The sequence below is a fragment of the Zeus faber genome (genome assembly GCF_960531495.2).
Source record: "Zeus faber genome assembly, chromosome: 2".
NCBI lineage: Eukaryota > Metazoa > Chordata > Actinopteri > Zeiformes > Zeidae > Zeus > Zeus faber.
In genome coordinates, this window is record NC_137189.1 from 17868031 (window position 1) to 17885152 (window position 17122).

Genomic DNA, 17122 nt, shown 5'->3' on the forward strand with positions numbered 1-17122 from the left:
TTTGGCCTGCCACTGCTACAGAGACAGCTTAGACTTTGGAATGGGAGCAACACATTTTCAAGCGCCCATGATCGCATACAGTAAGGCGGAGGAGACGGAGGAGGGCTATAAAAGCCAGCGGGTGAAAGCACAAAGATTAGTCTTCACGGAAAGAGGAGGACTCCCATAACTCCCCCAAAGCTTCCCAAGCTCCTGCAGGCCTGCAATGGGGGCGACTAAGCTCTGCCTCCTGCTCTTGGTGGGCACCTGTGCCCTAGCCCGTAAGTACTGAAGGCTCATCTATTGGAGAAATTAGTTGTTTCAGTTATTATTTGGACATTAGAGAGGTAGAATTTAAGTTTTATTTCTTTATATTTTACATATTTGGATGTTATCTAGACATTAGAAGTACATAATTAAAGGTTTTTTTATTCATATTTGATCCATTTGAATATTATTTAGACATTAAGAGGTAGAATTTAAGTTTATTTTGTTTATATTTGATCGATTTGGTTATTATTTAGACATGAGAGAGATAGAATTGAAGGTTTCTTGTTGTTTATATTTGATGTATTTGGTTATTATTTAGACATTAGAGGTATATAATTTAATGTTTTTTTTGTTTTGTGTTGTTTTATTTGATCCATTGGTTATTATTATTTGAAATGTCATTACGCCCTGTGATTACGCACAATAAGCTCCAAAAATCCTAAAAATCCTAAAATGTGCACAACTGACATGAGGTGCTTGCGCAGGCAGCCGCAAGATCTGTTTAATTATTATTTAGGTATTAGAGGTGTAGAACTGAAATATTTTATGTTTATATTTGACTTATATAGTTATTATTTAGACATCGGAAGTGTAAAACTGAAATATTTTCTGTTTTTATTTGAACCATTTGGTCATTATTAATGAGACATTATAGGTGGTGAATTGACATTTTTTCTATTTATATTGGACCTATTTGTTTATTATTTAGACATTCAAGTTATAGAAGTGAAGGTATTTTGTTTATATTTGATCCATTTGGTTATTATTTAGAGATAAGAGGTTTAGAATACATTTTTTTTAATTTGATCTATTTTTATCATATGAAGGGCATAGAAATGAATATCCTTCAAAATTTAGTAATTTGAAACTACACTTGACTACAGTTGACATTTAATCAACTACAGTTGACAGTCTGTTAAATTGAAAGTAAAATGATGTGAAAATATGCAGTTGCTCCTCGATTTTGTTGTTACCTAAAGAATTATTTTTCCTGTGAAAAATGTAAATACACATCATGATTATAATCGTTTCATTCCATTTAAGTAAGCAGTAGGTTTGTGGCTTTTCGAAATTGGCAACACTGTTTTTTTAACCGTTTACAGAGCGAGATATGGGGAATGTTGAAGGACAGTCTCCAACATGCCTTTGTAAGTTCCTACGTATTTGTCGCAGACATTGTGACATTTTTTTTTTTTTTTTCATTGACCTGTCTATAACAACACAGCCGGAAAATCCAAATCACTGTAAAATTACAGTGTAAAGCTAAACTGAACTTCATCAGGATGTGTGGCCTAGCCTTTGTACCCTAATTGATGAGCTCAGCCATCATTATCAGTGCACTATATTCCCTGACTCAACAAACACTATAAATTTTAGAAATTCTGAGGTCACACCAGAGTCCATGGTTCTTTAATTAGGGGCAAAGTCAAATGTTCACAGGTTCACTGTATACACTCTGTTTCACATATATTTATGACATAATTTCCTAATTTTCCTATTTTTTAGTCTGAATTGTGTACAGTTTTCATATTTTGTATATTATATTGTTTTTTATTATTATACGATCATTTTGTATGTTATATCCTTATGTCTTTTATTTTAATTATTATTAGTATAGTATTAGTATTATTATCATTTGTATATTCTATCTTATTCCGTATTCCCATTTTTCTATTTTTCGGTCTTTTGCTCATTGCCACCCATCCATCTATCTAAATCTGAACTTACTGAATCAAACTTCTAATAAAATTACTTGATTTACATATGTTTTCTTTTATTTTTAGTGGCCAAAAGGTTCAAGAATTTCAAAAGGTTTGTGTATGACTACGAAGCTGAGACCCTAAATGGAGTGAATGGCGCCACTCATCTGAAGAACGGACCCAAAATCTCCTGCAAGGTGGGCGTCAAAGGCTTAGCTGGTGCACCGCCAATACGTTTGTAAAAATTAAAAATAAGAAAATCATCTTAACGTAATCTTTTCTGTTGAACAGGTTGAGATGGACGTGCCCCAGACGTGTAGCTTCATCCTCCGCACAAAGGAGTGCTCTCTGAGCGAGGTCATGGGCTTTGATGCGGAGAATACCCCCATGTTCGAGTTGGCCGCCAGTGCAGAGGCCTTCAAAGTTGCCATGGCAAAGTAGGACACAGCATGACTTATGACATTTAATTAATTCATTGTATGTCTTAAACAGAGACAACAGTGAGATCTGAAAAGTTTGAACATTTGGCTGTGATTAAGTTATGAAGTTACAATTGAAGTTATAACTTTGTCCTTGTTTTTACAGGAACCCCTTGAAGATTATGGTGGTGGGCCAGCAGGACGTCCAGCTGTTCCCCGAGGAGGACGAGCCAACCAACATCCTGAATGTCAAGAGGGGAATCATCTCCGCCCTGATGGTGCCCGCTCTGGAGGAGGAGAAGAACAACATCATGGTATGTGCTGGCTCATCTGAAACATGCACAATGTATATCTTCAGTACGTACAGAGGTCATCGATTGATCAGGTCTGAGTCACCGGGGACAGAGGGATGTTGTTTGTGAAGTGGAATGTGTCTGCAGATAAACAAGTTGTGCAACCAAAAAGATAATTTATTACCACCCAATTGTGGGCGGTAATAAACACTGTAACAGCGTGTTCTCAGTATGGCAATCGTCACCTGCGGAGCAAAGTCCACGATGAGTTTATCTAGATGATGGCAATGACTGTTCTCCCATAACAAGGCCTAATCTCTGCAGCTCAATAGATCAAATTATCTGGTTGATGTAAAGTTTAATTTGACAGAAAACCCCATTAAAGCAACATGGTGTAACTTTTTTACCTTAAAATAACAGCTTCAAAATAATTTTGATGGTACACTGTAATATTGAGAATGGTACCTCTTTAATTCCCACCCACCCCCTGAACGCCTGTTTTGCACTATGTAACATTTGTGTTCGGGTTTGAAACCGCGGGAAAAGTGTGTTATGCTTTACGGCGCTACGTCACTTGCTTGATGCTCCAGTAATTATTGTTTCTTTGCCTGGTAAAATTGATATATAAAAAAAACATAAATAAGAAACTTTCCGGTCAAGATGTGGTGTAAATTGTAATTGTCTTTGTAACATAGACTGTTATTAAAATGTGACTGATAAGGTTTAAATTTCTCTGGTAAAATAATTTCTTTTCAGACACCAGACCGAGTTTTACAACAGTGGTGTGAAAGTTCAATTGCACACAGAAACTGTAGGGACACAAATATCAAAAGTTACATAATGCTGCTTTAAGCAGACCAGGGAAAAACATTTTTTGTCCATTACTTTCCTGTGATTGCAGACCCCACATGCCTATCACTTAAACGGAGCAAAAAGCAAAAACCCTTTAAACTCATGAAAAAGACCTTGAAACTCATGTCGGAGTTGGGTATTTTGTTTTCACGATCGATGCCTTACATTATTTTCAGGCCACCGTACACGGATTCTGTGAAACTGAGTACCTCGTTAACTCCAGAGCGGACATCGCCACCAATGTGAGAGTCAACCGGGACCTATCCAAATGCGACGCCTTCGCCGCCAAGAAGGAGCACACCAGCCCCTTGGCCCTCATCTCCGGCATGGTAAGAGTTTACTCAAAACCTTTAGGGAAGTAAAGCAATGCAAAAAATATTCCAAAAAAATAATAACCACGCATGATGCACTCGCTAGAATTATTTTTCTGGTAATAAAGCAATGAGTTGGACCACATGACCTTTGCATGGATGTCGGTGATTGTATAGATTAGCTGAAAGCTTACCTGGTGAAAGCTCTGCTCTCTTCAGAAATACCATGTTCATTAGAGAATAGTATTTGGTCATCTGCAAACACTGAATGTCTTTTCCTTACCACCAGCACTACCCTCTGGCCAAGATGATCAGCAGCAGCCAGACCTGCAACTACAAGTTCGACAACCTGAAGAAGCACATGACCTTTGGAACCTGCACTGAGAAGCACATCCTCTTGCCTTTCTCCCACGAGTACGTTTGTGAAGACTAAAGTCAAACAATTATATCTCATCGCATCCCTCCCAAATCCTGAGATTTGAAATCAACCATTCCACCAAAGAGGCAATGGACACAAAATACCTCCAGTCTATACATAAAGAGAGAATTTCGCAATTCTGCTCTTATTGTGTCGATGACTGAGGGCAAATTTAATGATATGGTAAATCTATAGGTTTCGATAAACTTTGGGAAACTGAGAAACTGAACGTGGCAAAATACAAAATGGCTAATGTTCCCAAAAAGCTAAAACATATTTAGAATAAAACAGTTTACCGTACTTAGTTTGACCAGATTTGCTTTCTGCTACTATCAGTTAATTGATGAAATATCTTCCTTTGAACAAAAAATAGGAATGAGTATGGTGTTTCTACACTGGTGAAGCAGACTCTATCTCTGCGGGAAAGCAACAAGATAAATGACAGGATCTTCGACCATAGTAAGTGTAACTAAGAGCAAATTTTGCTATGCAGCAAAAATAGAATCAATCAGAAACGTCTCTAGCATAGTCTAACTGGTTTCTATGCTCTTATTCTTCGTGCTATTTTTCAGATGAGGCCAACATCAAATTTTTGCCCTTGGAGGCCGCTGAGGACAAAGCCCCTGTCCAGACCAAGGATGCCGTGATGGCTACCATGAGGACGCTGAGCACCCTCGCCCAGACGAACCAAGGCCACCAGCGCGCCAACATCTTCCAGAGGCTTGTGTCTGAGCTCCGCGGCCTGGAGGCCGATGTCCTGAGCCCCGCTGCCCTCGAAATGCTGGATGTGTCCACAAGCCTGACGTGGCAGGCTCTGGTCCAGTGCGGAACACCACAGTGCACCAGCGCCTTGCTGACCACATTGAGGACCTTCAACACCAGCGCCATGGAGGTGGACGCCACCGTCTACGCCCTGGGCCTACTCCCGAACCCCACCCGCCTTATGGTCAAGGACATGCTGGCTATGGCTGAGTACAAGCAGAGCAAGCCCATCATGTTCGCATTGAGCAACACTGTCAGAAAGTAAGTGAAAACTGACATGGTTTTTTTTTCCAAACCCTTGCGTTGACAATGAGTGGTCTTTTTTTCCTGTTGTAAATATTCTAATTTCAAGTCTTGGTTTTATGAATAGTCTGTTCAACACCGAAGATAAAGTCACCCCTGAGATCACCGCTGCATCTAAGTTCTTAGCATCCATTTTGGGTCCAGACTGCTCTGGTGAGAAGGAGCTGACCTTCCTGACCCTGAGGGTAGGTAACCATGTTTGAAATGCACGAACGATGGAACTTCAAGGCAAACTTGGGTGCACAAAGGCCTTGCAGGACTAACCCCTACCCAGAATTGAAAAAAAAAAGTTTGATGTTTTTCATTTGACATAATATTCCAATGAATCCCCAATTTCAGGTTATCGGTAACATGGGAAAAGCAATGGAGGCTGCAGATCCAGCTATTAAAGGTACCCTGCTGAAGTGCATGAGACAGCCCACAACTACACTGTCTGTCCAGCTTGCTGCCATCCAGGCTTTCAGACGCATGTCAATAACCGATGAGGTAAACAACACTCAATGCCAAATTAAAAAAAAGTTTAAATGCATACATGTTGTCAGGTTGGAAAAACATGCTCCTCCTACCAAGGAAATGCTGAGGGTTCACCTCTTACTTGTGTCCTTGTGTAGGTGCGCTCCAATCTCCAGAGGGTCAGTCTGTACGCCAAGGGGGCCATGCAGAAGCGCCTGGCCGCCTACCTGATACTTATGAGGAGGCCCGAGACCAGTGACCTGGAGATGGTCAAGAAGATCCTCAAGCAGGAGCAGAACACGCAGGTCAAGGCCTTTGTGTCGTCTCACATCTACAACATCATCTCATCCTCTGATCCTGTGACCCATAGGTAAGAATAGATTTGTTCAATTTTGGAGTGCTAGTACTCTAATCGTAAAGAAAGTGTCCTTTTATGGCACCAGCAGGGCTAGTTTAACCTTTTCTACTCCCCCCCCACAGGCTTGGTAAGCAGATAACAGAAATCCTGAAAAACTCGGATACGACTACTCACACCGACTACACCACAATGTCTCGCAACTACAAAACAAAAATGGCGGCTAAATACCTGGAAGCCAACGTTGAGGGCAACGTCTTGTTCGATCCCAGCAGCCAGTTGCCCAGGGAGGTTTTACTGGAATACACCCTGGAGGCCTTTGGCTACACTGTGAACAAGTGGGAGGTAAGATCAAATCAAATATGACATAAACTAATAAGAATAAGCATATATAGAGAGTACTTTTAGTAAATACATTTTGCCCCAGAAATGTATTAAGCTCAGCAAATCATTGCTAAAATCATCACTATTCCAGTGTCTAATTGTTTTACTGACTTGCAGATCGGCATGGAAGGAAAGGGCTTTCAACCAACCATCGAGGCTCTGTTTGGAAAGAACGGGTTCTTCCCAGACACCATTTCCAAAGCTCTGTATTGGACTGGGGATAAAATGCCAACTGAGATGAATGAGGTCCTGAAGAAATGGGCTTTTCCTAAAGCTGACGGACAGAAGCCACAGGTATATTTTATTCTTTCACTCTTACTCTTACTTTTAATCTTTTTTACCTTTACTCTTCATTCATTACATTTGTTTGAATGTACTCATTTGTTGTAATGTCACCATCACTGATATAATTGGATGCTTCTACTGCAAAGGTGCCTGAGAACCTTATGGGAGAAATTGTCCGCAACTTCAACAAGCTGCTCAAAGACCTCCGGACTAACGACTCTCCAGAGGCTACAGCCTATCTCAGGATCATGGACAATGAGCTTGGCTATATCAAGGCCAGCGAACTGAAAAGCATTTTGGAATACACATTAATGTACACTGAGATCCTCACCTACATCTTCCCAAAAGAGGTACGACTTTCACTGTTCACACTCTTCATTATAGCCGACAAAGACAAAGTGTTCAGTTCAAGCAACATGTTTGTTCTCTTTTGCCAGGCCATGAAGAAACTGATGTCCAACACAGACAATGAACTTTTCGCCCATTACATCTTCATGGACAACAAATTCAGCTTGTCAACAGCATCTGGCTTCCCCCTGAATTTGGCTTTGTCCGGCACCTTTGCCCCTGGTGCAAAGGGAGGGCTTCGTATCACACCGAACATGGTAAATATCTGGCTTTTCTTCCTCATTCTTATAGCAGAATGAGAGTGCAGCCAGCATTCATTTTGAATAAGTGAACACAATTATCTATGCACTATTTTCCATTCCCATTTGAATTTACAGCAGGAAGTGTCCTTCATGCCATCCATGGGTGTCGGGTTTGTGACCAAGATGGGAGTCAAGATCCCTGAGTTTGTGGCGTCTGCTGTTGAGATGCACACAAACATGTACCACCAAAGCGCCCTCAATGCCAAGCTCACCATGGAACAGAGCCAGATCAAACTGTCCATCCCTGCCCCACAAGGCCCCACCCAGCTCTTCAGCATCAGGTACAGCATTTGAGAAGCAGAAGACAAAGAATTGACATACTCGAGCATAGAATTCTTGAAAAAAATGATTGAGAAATCGACCTGTTGACTGAGAAAAATTAATTTGGAGTAAGAAAACGCCAATACATCTGACGATATTTGGCAGGTTAAATGGGCAGAGTCCTAAATTTTTACTAAATTGTTTACAATCACAACTTGAAATGGTAATAACCCCACTCCTTAAAAAAAACATGTTAAGGTGGTTAGACACACTTAATATCTCCTCCAATTTTCTTTCTACACGCAAAAGGCTTGGCAGACAGGTTGATAGATTAGCTAGGGTTGTGCTTACATTGTATGGCTTTAGTGCAACCGTATGCTGTTTAAAAAAATGGGGCAACGGTTTAATAATAGCTCAAATAATAACTAGTAAAAGCTAAATACATACATTTATACAGAATATACAAATACAACTGTATCATAAGATACAAATATAACAATAATAATAACAACAACAACAACAACAACAACAACAACAACAACAACAACAACAACAACAATAACAACAATAATGATAATAATAATAATAATAATAATTGTTTTCTCTCTGGAATAGCAATAGAGTGGTGCTTGTGAACAATGGCCATGCCCAGCTCCCCCCAGAGATGGCTGAAAGCAGAACAAATGTGAACTGCAGTCCACTCTTCTCTGGAGTGAACTTTTGTGCCACAACTCGCTTCCCTGTTGTCAGCACTGATGCTGCAGCTCCTTACTTCCCCCTCAACGGCAAGAGCAAGTAAGTTCATGCAACAGTTTAAAGATGATCGTGGCAATGTCTTTAAAGGGATATAAATTCCTCTAAACTATATTTCTATCTCTTATTTTCTCCACACCATAGGTTTGCGTTGGAGATCCAGCCCACCGGAGATATCACTGAGTACACCGTCACAATGGCCTACAAACTCCTCAGTGAAGGCAAAGAAGGCCGCCACAAGGTTGATTCTCTGAAGATGCTCCTCAGAGCAGAAGGTATGAATGTTTAATCTGAAAAATAGATGAGTGTTTTGATTAAAATAAATATATAGTCATTTATCATATTTTTCATTCTCTGTCACCCTAGGCGTTGATCCCACCGAGGCCTCAATCATGATGAAATACAACAGGAACAGGAATGTCTTCACCACCAACGTCCAGATCCCTGACCTCGATGTGGAGACCGGCATCAAGGTGGGCATGGCAGACAGCTCCTCCAAAGGAAAATCTATCACACTCGACATCACCAACAAGAACATTCCCCGGGTGTCTCTGATCGGCCGTGCGAGGTGAGTAACCCTGCTGACCCTGTAAACTATTGTCCTCATTGAAACTGCAACCCAATCACCAAAACCTTGGAGCTAATCGTTTGACCACGTGATGTGTTTTTACACCAGAATTCAGGACAAGACTGATGCCATGGTGCAGGTGCAACTGCTAGTGCCCTCACTCAAGACTGATGCTGCTATCACAGCCACCATGAACACCGCTGAGGGTCTCAGCGTTGAGATCAAGAGTGACATCAAGCTCCCGGAGACCTCTTCCATCCAGTCTGTCATCTTCAAATATGGTAAGTTGTCAACATCAGGGTTTTTGGAGCTGTGAATGAGAGCCTCTTAATTTTGATATGTTGTTAAGTTTATGTGTATATTTTTCAATCTCAGGTGAGGACCAGGCTGAGGTTGGGCTCATGTCCGACATGACGTCAGACATCAAGGCCCTCATGCCTTACACTGAACCTGTACAGAAGTGGGTGAATGAGCTTGCGATGGATGTGATGGACCAGAAGGTGGTCAAGACTGACATGAAAATCGGCCACATCTTCAGCAAGGCTCTTGAGGTAAAAAAAGATAAAATTAAAATTAAAATTCTCTGACTCTTGATAGAATCATTCCTCAACAAAAGCGTTGAAGAAATGTAATGTTTTTTTGTTTTGTTTTATAAATAGGCCAGCAATATTTGGGTGGACAAGATTGCCTCTGATGTTCCCTATGCTCACACTCTGAGGAACAGTATGGCCGAGCTGGAAATGCCAACAATGCCTGAGAATCTGTTCATGAAGTCGTAAGTCGTCATGTTTCATGAACTCACATTTATCATGACAATACTTGAACTACATTTCAAATTCAATAATAAAATTAATTGCTGTCATCTGTATTTAATAGCTTGTGGGGGTTATTAACTTTATTTGTTTCAAGTATTTGTTGTCATAACAAATGTTCTATTTCTGTTATATAACCAGTGAAAGCAAGTTCCGATACCAGTTCAACAAGGACCGTATGACCATCACTATCCCCCTGCCGCTTGGAGGAAAGTCATCGCAGGAGTTAAGGATCCCTCCAATGCTCACCACCCCGCGCCTGTCAGTGCCTCAGGTGGCACTGGAGCTCGCTTCAAAAGAGATCAAGATCCCCACCTTTACCATCCCTGCTGACTACCAGCTCATGGTACCGCTCATGGGCATGGTTGAAGTGTCCGCCAAGGTCCAGAGCAACTACTACAACTGGGAGGGAATGGCCTCCGCTGGCAACAACACCAAAGATTCTCTTAGCTACCTGGCTAAGTTCAAGGCTATGGCTAATAGTCCCATTGAACTACTCTCATTCAAATCAGAAGGTAAACAAATACTTTTTAATACAAGGTTAACGTGCTTGAAATATATATACAGTGGTACCTCGACTTACGACTGTAATTCGTTCTATAAGAACGGACGTATGTTTAAACAGTCGTATGTCGAGGCAATTTTTCCCATATAAATTATGAAATCATGAAGGGTGAAAATAAAGAAAATACACAGCACAAACACAGTAAATATAAAAAAAAATAACGATAAGCTACGAACTACGTGCACACACGATGTAGGTCGCCCGCTGACTGACAGCTGACTAACTGCTGACTGACTGCTGACTGGCCGCCAACGCGCCAACTGCAAATTTCCACGGTCATATCTTGGAGCAGTCGGTTGCAAGTCGATACAAATTTTTGCGACTATTGCCACTCGTATCTTGGATTAGTCGTAAGTAGATGCAGTCGTAAGTCGAGGTACCACTGTATGTATGTATATATATATATATAAAGTTACTGATTTCCATTTTCTTTGTTTCTTTTGTTTCAAAGGAGCTGCAGGAATAGGCGACACATCAGAGGAGATTATGAAGGTTACACTTGATGGGTCTTTGGAGCACAAGCTCATGGAGACAACTGTTGGTGTCTTGGAAACCATTGCCATCACAGACAAGGTATTGTCAACTAGCAGCTACAAGTTCAAGGCCTTCAGCCCTTTGGGTTTGCAAACATCTTTGGACATGACCTCTCAGTTCTCTCTTGCCACGGATATGCTTACTGGAGATGCTAACATGAATGGAAGTGTGACTGTTGGATCCATGTCCGCCAGCACTACGTATACCCAGTCCTTTTCTGCTGAACGTATGAAGAAAGAAGCAAAAACAGAGTCCACACTGAGGGTGAATTCTCCAATGATGGAGGTTGTGAACAAAGCCAAGGCAGTTTATGCTAATGAGGAACTCCAGATTCAGTCCAACACCAACATGGAAATGAACCCAATAAAGCATACAACAAAGGTTACCTTTGGCTACAAAGATGCCATGCTTACATTCCAAACTGACTCTGTGACCAAGGCTAATGAGAAAATGATTCACAGCCAGGTAGCCATTACTGCCTCAAGAGCAGGAGCCATCATCAGAGTAGAGAATCAGGCAGAAGATGGAGTAAACCGTGGCTACTCTTTGGTTTCTGGATCCATGAACCCGTCCGGCATGGAGATCAATACAGACGCCTCAGTAAACATCTTTGCAAGCCATAGCACTCACAAATCGACCGTGACACTGAACATGAATGGCCTAACCACCAGCTGTACTACAACTGCGCAAAGAAGCCCTATGACCTTTGAGAGTGTTTTCGATGGTGGAGTTAACACTTCTGGAGCCACCATGTCCATCAACGCTAAGGTGGCTGCTCATGCTAACACAGCTGAAATGAATTTCGACGGAAAGGTTGGAAACTCAGAAGTCTCTCTTAACAGCATATTCAAGGGTAGCCTCTTTGATGCTAACACCAGAAATAGAGTGAACATTAGAGTGAGTGAAGATGGCTTGACCTTTTCCAACAACCTTGTTGGGTCATTTAGTGAGATTAAGACCGATAGCTCACATTCCCTGGCTCTCACACTCAGATCTCTGGCTCTCAGCTCCAAGACTGAAAATTTCTTCAATGAAAGAAACTCCTATAAGCATGACTTTGCAGTTGACATGAAGCCTTTCATCGTATCAGTCAATGTGAAAAATGACCTGAAGATTTTGGATGTCAACTTTGTGAATGAAGCCCGGTTGCAGGCAAAGCCTTACATGATGGAGCTGACTGGGACAACAACAGGAATCATGTCTGAGGAAGAGCTCAAGCACACCTATGAAATCACATTTGTTGACATGATCCTCTCTTCAAAGTACAACACCAACGGTAAACTCCTGGGTTCTCAAATAACACATACCAGTGACGTAGAAATTGATGGTTTGACCATGAAGTTTAACAATATGGCTAAACTCAACGCACCGTCACTTCAACTAGAAAGCACAGTTAAAACCACTGCTGCACCTTTTATTCTGAATGTTGATGCTAATTTCAAGTCAAATGGTGCAATCTATCTGTATGGACAGCAGACTGGTGACATGTACAGCAAATTCCTTCTGAAGGCATCACCACTTGCTTTCATGCACTCATTTGAGCACAGGGCCTCAACCACTCATGAGCTAGAAAACGGAGCCTCCATCAAGACCAGCATTAATAACATGTTCAACAGCATGATGACCCCTAATGAGCAGAGTGTGATGCTGAAGGTAAACTCCAAAATTAATAATCATGCTCTTGATCAAGAAATGGCTGCATACAACAACGCTGAGAAAATGGGAGTAGAGTTGAAAGGAGCTCTCTCTACAACCCTGTTTAATAGAGCCAGTGAGAACCATGACTACTCTGTTTCTGGATTTGTGAAGTATGACAAAAACAGTGATAGCCACTTCATCCAGATCCCATTTATTGAGAAGCTGCCTGCAGTCATCGAAGAAGTCAAGACTTCAGTTGTGAGGCTGGTAGACCGCAGCATTGACATGCTGAAGGACTTTGATACCAAATATGAAATCAGTGCCAAGGTTCATGCAAAAGTAAAGGAGCTTAAAGAAGTTATTGACAAATTTGACCTCAAGTTGTTTATTCAAGACCTGAAAGACTTTATCAAATCAATGGAAAACCAGATAAGCAGATTGATGGCACACTTTCCCACCAAGGAAGTTATTAAAATGCTTAAATCAGTCAAGGAAACCGTTAGGGCATGGATGCAGAAACATGGCATTGCAATGAAGATCAATGTAATACTTAAAAAGATTGAAGAGATACTTGACGAATATAAGGTTGAAGAGATGATTGAGAAAATTGTGGATGAGGTCATAGTAATTATGAAACAATACAGGATCAGGGAAAAGATTCAGTCTGCACTGGCTGCTGTCAAATCAATTGATGTCCAGCCTACTCTTAACCGCATAATGGCACCAGCGAGAGAGTTGGTCAATCAACTGTATGCCATTGACTACAAGCAAATTATGAATAATATGAGAGTACATTTAATTAGAATGGTTGAGCAAATCAAGTCATTCGATTATGAATCATTCGCCTTGGAGTTGAAGGAAGAAGTTGTTGAGATGAGTAAGATACCTTGTTTTGGAAAACTCTATGGAGAATTCAGAATGGTCTCACCTAATTACAGCCTCAGGACCACTGCTGATCTGGAGAACACCACGACAACGTCAGCCACACCACAGTTCACGATGAACCTCAACTCACAGGCCACATCTACTTGTGACCTTCTTGCTCACACATTGGATGCAAGTGTTTATGTTGCTGTGCCTGAGAGAAGCCATTTGACTTTCAATGAGAACATCAAGGCAGTGCACAAAGCCTTCACACTGGACCACCAAGGAACAATGAGCCTCTTTGGCCTCACAGCGAGGGCTAATGCTAGAACTATTGCCAAAGCCACAACAGAGCCATACGTAGCAGAGCTAGTCAGTGATGCAGTGTTTGCCATGGAAAGTGGAATTTCTACCTCAGTAAATACTACCTATAAACATGAGGTCAACATGCCACTGATTGGCATCTTCACTGAAGCTTATGCTAACCAGAAGGCTTTCGCGAACCTAGAGGCTGGTGTTCTCAGTGTAATTGTTAACAACAAGGGCAAAGAAAAATACCGTATTCAGGAATATTCGGATGAGGCAACACACAAGAGTGACATGGATGTAGCCCTTGATTTGTACACTCTCAAAGCGACGTTCACTGGAGCAACTGCCTGCAGCCACCTTAAAATGAATCAAAATGTCAAAGCTGATATCTCCTTCTTACGCCATGTTGTAATTGACGCCAAGGCTGAGACAGAAACACCTTTCATAAAGAACAGCGTGGCTGAGCTGAAATTTCAGGCGAAAGTTGAAGACCTGAATGTTGATGTAACTGCTTCTCATAATGCTGAGTTGCTTGGACTAGTAGACGGAACTCTGTCAAACACGCTCCTTGCTTTGGTTAGCCCATCTGAGCTTATGTTTGATGCCAAGAACAAAGGAAATGTCAAGGTTACCCTTCCGTTTAAACTGATTGGAAAGATGGATCTCCAGAATGATGTGGTAATCACAGTCAAGTCGGATGTGCAGCAGGCCCGCTGGACAGGCCTTGCCAGGTTTAACCAATACAAATACTCCCATTCCTTTACAGCAGATAATGGTGAGAGGGAAATCCACTTCTTTACACGAATCAATGGAGAAGCAAATCTTGAAGTTTTAAAAACACCTGTAACCATTCCAGAAATTTCTGTGCCATTGTTTGGCCTGATGAACAACAAAATAGAAGACTACTCTCTGTGGGAAGACACTGGCCTGAGTAAGCTCCTGACCACAACTCAGCAGACCTTTGACATGGATGCCAAGTTCAAATATACAAAGAACCCTGAAATGATCACCATTGATATTGACATGGAACCAATCTTTCAGACCATAAATACAAATGTCAATATTCTTCATACCAACCTCCTCATTGGTAAAGATAAGGCTGTGGCTACCCTTGCTAATTCCTATGTCCAGGCAAAGGCAAAATATGAAAAATACAACATTGAGATGCCAAAGACCATTACCGTGCCTGCCTACAAGGTTCCAGTGGTAAATGTTGAAGTGTCTTCTTTCACCGTCCCCATGCCTGACTTCAGTCTCATCACAATGCCTGCTCTTCAGGTCCCATCTGCTCTGACAAAGTTGACTCTGCCAAAAATTACCCTTCCCAAAATGCCAAGGAACATCATCATACCGGCCCTTGGTGATCTCACCTATGAGTTCTCAATGAAGACAGCTGTGATCACACTCAAAACCGACGCCAGCATCATCAACCAGGGTGATATCATCATCAGGTTTGATGCCTCCTCATCCTCTCAGCTTGAAGTTCTTGCTAGCAATATTGTGGGCACGACCACACTGAACCGAGTCAATGGATTTGAACTGGCCTCTTTGTTGTCTGTAAAGCATGTGATGGTGGAAGGAACACACAACAGCACCATCAGCCTTCACAACGGTGCAATGGATGCTTCCATTACCAATTCAGCTAAGGTTAATCTACCTGTATTAAGAATGGAAATGAATCAGGAGATATATGGAAATCCTCAGCAGGGGCTCATCGTCTCCGTGTCTTCTCCATCTGCTGGACATGTTGGACTCCAGTTACAGACTAAGCTCCCAGCCCAAGTCAGAGGAAGACTCTATGGCCGCTACCTGGTAAGTGTTTGTTTTATTCCATTTCTTTGCCATTAAAAGGAATATTCTATTACATATAAAGTATGTAATCTGTTACTAATTGATTTATACATTTTTCACAGTCTGAACCCTCAAATGATGTTGAAATCTTGGCCATGAAGATGTCTGTGATGAATTCCGAGAAGATCAATGTCCAGACAACTTGGAATATGGAAGTGCCCTATGAGATGATGCTGAGCCTGAAGAGGAGAATGCCTACAGTCTCTTTCATCCAGGAAATGGTTTCCACTCCCATTGGCAATACGTACAATGAAATCAGTAAACTTGCTGGAAATCTTGAGGGTTCTTTCGAACAGGGTCAAATAATGTTCAAGAGGGCTGCTGACAATTTCAAAGCATTAGATATTTCTAAAGTGACCACAAGGTTCTCAGACAGTGCTATTGTGATCCTGAGAGGATACCAAAAGAATATCAAAAATTTCCTTGATGCTGCCATCAAATTCCTAAGAGAGACCAAGTTCCAGATCCCAGGGTTTGAGAAGAAAATGTCCGGACTTGAAGTCTACCATGAAGTCAGCACCTTTGTCGCTTCTGTGTCTGAAGAGGCTCTGATAAAGGTTCCTCGGTACTTTGCATCGATCTTTGAAACAGCTATTAATTATGTCAGAGGGCTTGAGTTCAGTGTCCCCGGCTCTGGGCACATCGTCAAAGGAAAGGAAATTCTAGATGACTTGCTGATCGCGTTGAGGAAAATCCAGGGCCAAGTCATTGTCATCGTTAAGAAATTGGGGGATATTCAAATTGAAGACATCAGTAACAGGCTATCTAAATTAATGAATGTTGTAGTCAAGAAAGCCGAGGAACTCAGTGACTCCCTAAACTCACAGAATGTAGAAAGGCTGTCCACTTGGGTTAGGAATGTGTTCGCCGATGTAATTGGCTCCCCTGCCCTGACAGATGTCATGATGCATGTCGACGAGGCCAGAAGAATTGCCATAGAATACATGAAGCTAGTAAGTGATAAGTTCCAAGATATTTTTGATGACATATCAATCGAACAGCTCCACGCTGACATCCGGGCCTGGATTGACTTGCTGGTTAAACAATTGAACATTTTCCACAACAACGTGATTGAGTTCCTCAAGGAAAATACAAAGAAGGTCGAGCCCTTTGTCAGAGTGAGTGACAGGGAGATGAATATTGATATTCCTCTTCCACTGATGTACAACTAAATGCCAGCGTAGAGTTAACCACTACCTTCCTCACAAGGATATTCATCATTTAGAGACAGAACAATATCAAGTTTAAATTATTATTATTCATATGTTTAGTATTTGCAATACAAAATAAGTTTTCCCATAAAAGTGTTTTCCATGATGCCTGTTGCCCATACGTTTAACTAACTTCATTTATTATCTTGCGACGACTGTGATCTTTCCTTATTAAATTGTACTCCTGTTGTGTCATCTGCTCAAAATGGTACACACGCTTCAATAAAGACACTGTACTGCAAATGCCTCTGTATCTTTTACCAAACTATTTATTAGAAAATTATAAAATGCCACAATCTATCTTGTATAGGGGTGCTTATAC

The 17122-nt window shown here is 41.4% G+C and overlaps 1 protein-coding gene across 1 annotated transcript; it reads left to right on the forward strand.

The window, feature by feature from the left end:
• Nucleotides 1-205: 205 nt before the first annotated feature.
• LOC307247217 (apolipoprotein B-100-like) lies at nt 206-16761 on the forward strand (the record flags this gene model as incomplete). The annotated part of the gene is made up of 26 exons (XM_080023307.1): nt 206-260; nt 1353-1397; nt 2034-2146; nt 2241-2386; nt 2535-2682; nt 3690-3842; nt 4114-4238; nt 4616-4701; nt 4815-5265; nt 5375-5492; nt 5647-5793; nt 5919-6130; nt 6241-6460; nt 6617-6793; nt 6931-7134; nt 7222-7389; nt 7510-7715; nt 8446-8490; nt 8593-8723; nt 8815-9016; nt 9125-9297; nt 9392-9567; nt 9676-9791; nt 9970-10343; nt 10845-15550; nt 15652-16761. The coding sequence occupies 26 exons, from the start codon at nt 206-208 to the stop codon at nt 16759-16761; spliced, it is 9807 nt and encodes a 3268-aa protein (XP_079879433.1).
• Between the last annotated feature and the right edge of the window lie 361 nt (nt 16762-17122).